The sequence below is a fragment of the Lygodium microphyllum genome, chromosome 16 (genome assembly GCF_053477565.2).
Source record: "Lygodium microphyllum isolate KBCC chromosome 16, Lygodium_microphyllum_v1.1.10, whole genome shotgun sequence".
NCBI lineage: Eukaryota > Viridiplantae > Streptophyta > Polypodiopsida > Schizaeales > Lygodiaceae > Lygodium > Lygodium microphyllum.
The window spans coordinates 708,614-716,377 of NC_141150.1; the positions used below are offsets into that span (position 1 = coordinate 708,614).

The 7,764-nt window shown below is 40.3% G+C and overlaps 1 protein-coding gene across 2 annotated transcripts; it reads right to left on the minus strand.

Moving 5' to 3' along the window:
- Positions 1-350: 350 nt before the first annotated feature.
- XRCC3 (homolog of X-ray repair cross complementing 3 (XRCC3)) lies at positions 351-3,653 on the minus strand. Of its 2 annotated transcripts, none has more exons than XR_015693502.1 (2): positions 1,391-3,650; positions 351-703 (listed from the first exon to the last, which is right to left on the minus strand). XR_015693502.1 is itself a non-coding variant. In XM_087695433.1 (2 exons), the coding sequence occupies exons 1-2, from the start codon at positions 3,360-3,362 to the stop codon at positions 1,788-1,790; spliced, it is 1,461 nt and encodes a 486-aa protein (XP_087551559.1). In that variant the 5' UTR covers positions 3,363-3,653; the 3' UTR covers positions 953-1,787. The 2 variants fall into 2 exon arrangements, 1 of the variants encoding a protein (XP_087551559.1); XM_087695433.1 differs by lacking the exon at positions 351-703 and having other exon boundaries at positions 953-1,831; positions 1,946-3,653.
- Positions 3,654-7,764: the final 4,111 nt, after the last annotated feature.

Here is a 7,764-nt window from a genome sequence, read left to right on the forward strand (position 1 = left end):
TTGGCATGATGCCCAAGATGTAAGAGGTAGTGTTAGTAGACATTATTTTCTTATCCTTTTATATGGAGATCTCCTAGTTGTGAGCCTCAATTTGAGTCGAACAACTTCTAAAGTTCTTGCACTATCTTTGTTCATCAATCTTATTCTAGGCATAATTGCCCTCATCATAAGCACATCAATTGGAGACTAGGGTTTCATAGACTTGCATAGCTATGCACCAACCTTCTAAGCAATGCATATCGTGCATTACATTTCAACCCTGGGTGACACTTTCTATCTATTGGGTGGATAGGTTCACGCCCTTTATTGTGAGCAACAAGCATACTTTTGTGGATAGTATGCTAGGTGAACAATGACCACTTATTGTTTAATGTGGTATACTTTTCATGAGCAATCAACAACATTTATTCTCTTTCTAGAGGAGTTAGTAACCTTTTAATCCAATCAACCCTCTTGGCATTGCACTCATCTACAATCATCTTCTCTCTCATGTCTCTTTAATCAACTTTCATCATCTCCTATGCTCATCGACATGCCAAGGCACACATGTAGCAACTATTGTGTTTGCATTCATCATCTTATGTGTTTTCTTCTCTCCATGTTCAATTCTTTCCTTCCATTCGCACACCCAAAGTGGGTCCATTAGCACCATGACCCATCAACTTGTGCATCTCCCCCAAGCCGAAGTTAAGCATTGTCAACCCTGCAAGTCAATCAACCTACATGAGGCACTACTATACAAGTATTATGCATTTAGTTAACTCTTTTTTCAAAGTGATTTAATGCTTTTAAGACCACCTCACTTGAGAGAATATTCAGATGTACAAGGGGTCATCAAGCCAATACAAAAGCAATAGCACTATCAAGCCAACGAAAAAAGGCACATGAATCACTAAAAAAATGTCTCTCTCTCTCGCTCGCTCTCTCGGTTTGTACACCAAAGATGCTACCAATTTGTTATTCTTTTTCTTTTTAAAAACACACTTAGGCTTTTCCTTTTCCTAAGTGTATTTCTTGTTGTGAGTGAAGGAATGCTTCTCTTTGTACACATGGCATCATATACTGTATTCTTCTCCCTGTCTCTGACCGTACAAATCACAATACCATAGCCTAACATTTGGCTCTTGTTTGAAAGCATGGCTACTAAGCGACCACCATGACTTGTTCATGTATGTCAAAAGTGAAAGCTTAGAGCACAACTTGAGGAGCAACCAAGGATCTTTTGTTTTTGAGTGTTCAGCAAATCAGGCTTCAAATGTTTGAAAGACATCCTATCCTGTTGTATCAATGGGAACCTCCATTGAAACGTGCAGGAAAGTAGAGAAGTGGCAAAAAACAATGATAACTTTACAAGGCCTACCCCCAACAAGGATATGTGGAATACACTTACATGAAGGTTGAGATGGCAGCCTAATAGACGGTTGCATAAATTGAAGATGTCCAAGTAAACGAACATTTCGATTGTTCAACGCTTCCTCTCTCATTATTGAAGTACAGACAGCCTATTCAGCTTCCAAGAAAAGAATATTGCGGGGCAGATTCTGGATCTCCCTCCAGCCGGGGGCATAGCACACACATCAGACGCTTTGGTAGACTGCAACCAGGAAACTTCCGTAACTGCAACCATGAAACTTGGGGGTATGGCACATCACTTGGATATCGGTTTACAGAGCTAAAGGTCTCACCAAGGCGTGACTCAATTCAATTTAAATTTGAGATCTAAAGCACTGCCATGTAAACTCGAGAAACCACAATATTTTATGAGGATCATTCCCAAGTTGACATCATCAGTGACGACCAGGAGGCACCGGTGCGACTCCATATACCCGATCTGTTCCAACAACAAACTCACCAAATGAAAAGGGGAGACTAGATGCAAAGACAACTTGCATTGTCCTCCTCACTTTGAAAGAAATATGGGGATTCGACTCTGTTAACGTATAACCTGCTGCAATGAGGTTGCTATCAGTGGATGGACCTTCCGGAGTACCTTTGTGGTGTGAGATGCTCAGTAAGAGCGAATCTGGAACCTCAGACTCCAAATGCTCAAGCAGCGAAGCATGAGATTCTGCATCTGTCCCAACATATGAAGCCTCAGGAGCTCTGCTGAGATATTGGGACTCATAGCTTGCTTTTGATGAAGCTTCATCAAACTGACGAAACTGATTTTGTTCATGTAGCTCATCATTCCGAGAAAGGAAGATTCTTGTGTTCACACAATGTGCCCAAGCAATCCCCAAGGCTGGAGCTACCCTTCTGCCTGATGTAACTAGAGATGGATAAGAGCCAGACAGCATCCCCTGGAGAGAATCAGATATGCCAGATATGTCTTGTTCAACATGATCCACAACCTGATTGGTGACCAATACAGCCATGTCAAACTGATGTGCATACTGCTTGAGCTTGCTTGAAATTTTAAAGAACCATTCAGTGCGCTTGGCAAGGTCCTTAGCATTGTTGTCAAAGTCAGAGCGAAATAATGCAGCAATGGAATCGATGATGATCAACTTTACAGGCATGGCAAGTGGGCGGGAGAGAAGCATGAATATTTGCTCAAGAAAGTCCCACAGATCTTCAACAGTTTGTATGGCCTGTACAAAGATGTTGTCACATGGATCGCTAACACTTGCTAGATGTGGATTGCCATGGCCAATGGCATTAATGTCTGCTTTGCTGGCACTAAACTCATCAGAGATGTTTTTTTCTCTGGAATCCCCATTGTTGGTAGCAGCGTGCTTTTCTGCTGTGCTATCACGATGGTCAACACAATTCGTGTTGTCAGGCCCAATCTCTGCATGCTTTTCTGCTCTGCTTTTATGATGGGCATAACGATTCCTGTAGTCAGAGCCAATGGCACCAGTGAATGGCAACATAGGGACATGAGAATCTGAAATCAATGCTTCTCTTTTCACAGTCGCCGTCCTCTGCTGAAGGACCTCTGCATTTGACAAGGAAGGTCGATCTGCGCTGCAATGATGGATCTTCCGTGCTGCTCCGCCAGGACACCGTCTAGCCCAATGCTCACCAAAAGCCCTTGCAAGCTGCTGTAGGCGGCGGGAGGGGAAGTAACTCTCTGTGTAGATGTAAAGAGAGCTGCCACCAAGGCCACCACAAGAGGCCGGAAGCTGCACAGACAGGAGGAGCTGGAGGCAGATTTGTGTCTTGGCAGAGCCGCATTCCCCTACAAGCTCTGTGACGCTGCCACAGGGAATGCCTCCATGGAGGAACGAATCAAGGACAGGGCACCCCAAGGTGCACTTGCGAGGAAGCGGAGGCCGTGACGGAGACACAACCACACCTGCACCTCGCTCTCTTTCTCTGTCTCTGTCTCTCTTTCTTCCTCCTGCATTTTGACCCTGCATCTCTTTTCCCCTCAAATCAATCGCGTTCCATGGCCGACAATTTCTTGAATTCACCTGCGTTTCCCTGTCTTCCAAGTTCCCGCCATCGCTAATTTCGACTCATAAAGGTAAATCTATAATTGTCTATTTGCTACCACGCTAGCAAATAGACATAACCATGCAAATTGCAATTGCCAATACCAAAAGCTCTCCGATCCCTCTATCTTGAAAGGAAAGAGGAGACAATCGACCAAGCAGCTTTGGTCACTTAAGAAATGGCCGAGAATGCAGGCTTTAATGAAAAGCTGAACTTAACTTAGCTCCTTTTGGTGAATCCAAAGATGATGATGATGATGATGCTATAAAATCAATCAAGGCTTGGCACATCATTAGAGTCGTGGTCATATAGGAGATGTGGCTTTTCAACTTTTTAAGAATTCTTATCATTTTAGTCACCTTATGATCTCTTTTGAGAGTTTTTATTAGTGCCCTAAAGGTGCTAAGAGTCATGTTTACATTTATAAATTCTTAATTAAGTTCGTTGCAACAAACCTTTGAAATAAGAACAAAGCAAATTAGAAGATGTGGCATATGGCACCCAAGAAACATGTCAATAATGGTAAGTAAAGACCACAACAAATGGCTTTCCTTCTCCCCTAGCATGCATGTAGGGTGGGAGTGGAAGCAATCGTGCTTTTAGGGAGAAGGGGAGTAGTTTGAGCATTGCAAGCAAACTACAAAGGCATGAAGATAAGGTGGAATTGGATTTTGCCAACATTGGTGGCTAGGGAAAAACTGGCAAATTTGGTGTTAGGCTCGCAGGGAGCTCCCAACAATGTGGAACATTCGAGGAACGCATATTTTTTCATGTGTTTCCTCTATGATTAAGATTAGACTACCACTCACTTAGTCTACTCATGCTCTAGCACCAAGCCACCAACCTCTCTCTCCCAATTGTGAGGAGTTAAAGGTCTCATGTGCCTACCTACCTACATTTACTTGTATATTGTACCCACACACCTATACTTCAGAGAGGTGGTGAGTACATATCACTATCAGTTTATTCTTTATTCTTTTAGTAGCAATAGAATAAGGGAAGGTAACATAGTGACTATTGGAGTTCCCACACACTAGTCTCTCTCTCTTCTTTCTTGAATCTCCATAGCTCTTGCTCCCTTCTTGCTTCCACTCATGCTTCCACTTCCGCTCCACCTTTCAACTAGTGTCAAAGTGGGCATTCGAGGATGTTCTTCATAACTTACTTCAGCCTAAGAAGAAGAGCTTCACTTCAAGCTTTCATGGCTATCTACCCTTCATCCATCCAACGTGCATATTGAGTCTCAACTTGCTCCTAGGCTTTCAAGGCTTATTCATGGACTTCATAGAGGTTGTTTGGAGCCCCATTATGGTCAGTAGTTGCTGCCATAATGCCCAAGCTACTCGGTGTGATTTGCACCTGCTGGACAATCCTCTATCCTTCACACTCCAGCTGCTCCTCTAGATCACTCCCCGTTGCTCCCAACACTTAGCAAACCCCTTAGTAATCCCCAACATTAAAGGGCTTTATCTTGAGCTTCACTTGAAGACTTCTTAATCAGTCATACACTCATACTTTGATATAGAGCTATTGTATACACTATGACCAGCATACAATGTGAGATACTATTTAGATTGGATAGAGTTTATTTAGCTTGATTTTAGAAGGGTTTGTTACTATAATAATAGTTTGGATAGCAAGCATACAACAGTGAAGATTTATACTTTGAATGCCTATAAGTCCTTTGGGTATTCTACATGCTTTGACCGATGTTGCTTGACATTAATGTATGTGCCCAGATATGCTTATGATGCAATTTAAGCTTCACAATTGAGCTTTGTTGAATTGCAAAGCTTGGTTCTTTAGGGACTGTGGGAGTCTCTTACTCGTGTACATGCTCAGTTGATATACATATACATTACTCTTGCAAATACTGATTCTTATGGGATGATTTACTTTTGAGCATTTGAATATCCTATACCTATCATTGTCAATGAGTTGTCAATGGTGGATGCTTGACATGCATTGGTTGTATGCATACCTTGTATGCTTCAACACTCCGTACTTGGTTGCTACACTATTAGTTGCATTCTATATATCCTAGATTGCTATCTTTTAATTCCTAGCATGGGACCTTACTCCATTGGTCATTTGCCCACTAATGTATAGTCATTTGCTACAATTTTATGGACAGTAATGTTGAAAATTGTTTATGAGCAATTTTTTTTGAGTGCACTGCCTTGTTTGAGTACTCTATTGCCTATTCTTTGTAGACAATTATATACTCTTTTATTTCCAACCTCTTGCCCTCCCCTTTGGCTCAATTTTGGGGCCATTTTGCTTTAATTATAGTAGCCCATATTCTTGTACTTTGCAGTCATTTGTAGACATAATGGCAGGTACTTCCAATGCATCAATTGATAGTACTATCTTCAACATTGAAAATCTTGATGGTCACAACATCCAATATTGGAAGTCACAAATATGGCAGGTATTGGTGTTGAAGAACCAGATTAGGCCATTGAAAACCAAGGGTATAAAGCCTAAAAATTTGGGAGAGAGATTATTGCAATGAACTCGATGAGTTATGCAAGTCTACTATCATACTCTCTTTGTCTAAGCATGTGTATTTCAATGTTATCTCTACCATTAGTGATGCATATGATTTATGGAAGAAAATATGTGATCTATATGACAAGTAGAGTCATGTATCTCAATTGTATTGGTTGAAGAAGCTTGTGGACCTTTTCATTTAGGAGGATACCCCTATGTCTTCTCATTTAAATGAATTCCACTCTATTTTTAGCTAGCTTATACCGCATGATAGCATCAAGTTTGAGGATAACATAAAGTCCTTATTCTTGCTTGTCATACTGCAAGAGTCATGGGATACGTTTCATACTTCTATGAGTGCTAAAACTCTTGAGGATGGTTTTTAATGCAATAACATAGAGAGTACTTTACTTACAAAAGAAGTACATAGAAAAATAATTGATGTAGCATGCATTTCTTGTGCACTTACAAATTAGAGATAGAAATGGTGGTGGAAATGTTAATAATAACCATGGTAGAGACTCATAGTCCAACATGGGCAACTCTCAATCTCGTGGGCAAGCTTGTAGTAATTCCAATGGTCATAAGTCCTCTTTCGCATGTTGTTATTGTGGGCAATAAGGTCACATTAGGCCGCAATGCCATAAAATAGGCAAAGATAGGCATAATGAGAAAGGCAAGGGAAAAATGTAGGAAAATGCAAAGTCCACTAAGATGGTACCTAAGTCTAGTATGAAGATACAATAGATAAATGCCTTGTAGTATAGTGATGATTACATCCTTGCTGCTTCATTATTTGATACTACTCATCTAACCAATACTCCATCAACTCTCAATGTTGGCTTCTTGATTTAGGGACTTTATTCCATATTAGCCTGCATAGTCATTGGTTTCATAACTACCATATTGTTATGGGTTCTATTAGACTAGGAGATGACACTACATTGGATATCATTGGCATAGATGATACTAGACTATAAATTGGTACTGATGCTTCTTTTGTGCTTCATGATGTATGCCATATCTTGACTTTGACCAAAAGCCTTATTTCAGTTGGAAAATTGAATGATTATATGTACCGTGTATCTTTTGGTGATTCTTTTTGGAAGATCTAGTCTTATTTTTGGTAGAGGTGCCAAGGTTAGCAGCCTCTATCCTTTGCTTACTTCTAAGTCTTCTAGCCACATTTTGGCGATGACTAATCTTTCACATGTACCTTATGTCCTCATTGCCTTGGGTACATGTCTTTGAAAGAAAAAAAAGTATTTACCCATTTACAATATCTTTCACCTCTTGATTATTCTAGCTTTGATTCATGGGATCATGATTTGTATGGCAAGCAGCTCATAACTCACATAAGAATTGTAGTTCTACATGTGTGAGTGATCAGCCTTTAGCTCTTGTGCATTCATATATTTATGGCCTCATACCCAATTAGTCCTTGGGTGGTGCAAAGTAATTTGTTACATTCATAGATGATTATTCACATAAGATTTAGGCTTATTCTATTGAGCAAAAATCGGATGTTTTGCATACATTTGAGTGCTTTTTTGCATGATTGGGAACCAATCTGGGTATAGGGTGAAATACCTACTGTCTAACAATGGGGGTTAATATGTTTCTAATTCTTTTGAGGAGCTTTGTGATGAGAGGGGTATTAAGCATTTGTTGACTTCAGTTTTCATACAATAATACACCACATACAACTACACGAAAATCACCTTTTGAAATCATCTATGGATATAGATTGCCTACACCTCTTACTTCATTATCAAACAAAGTTAAAGCTACTGATGATATTATTTTCGATGAAGTTAAAGATATGATTGTGAA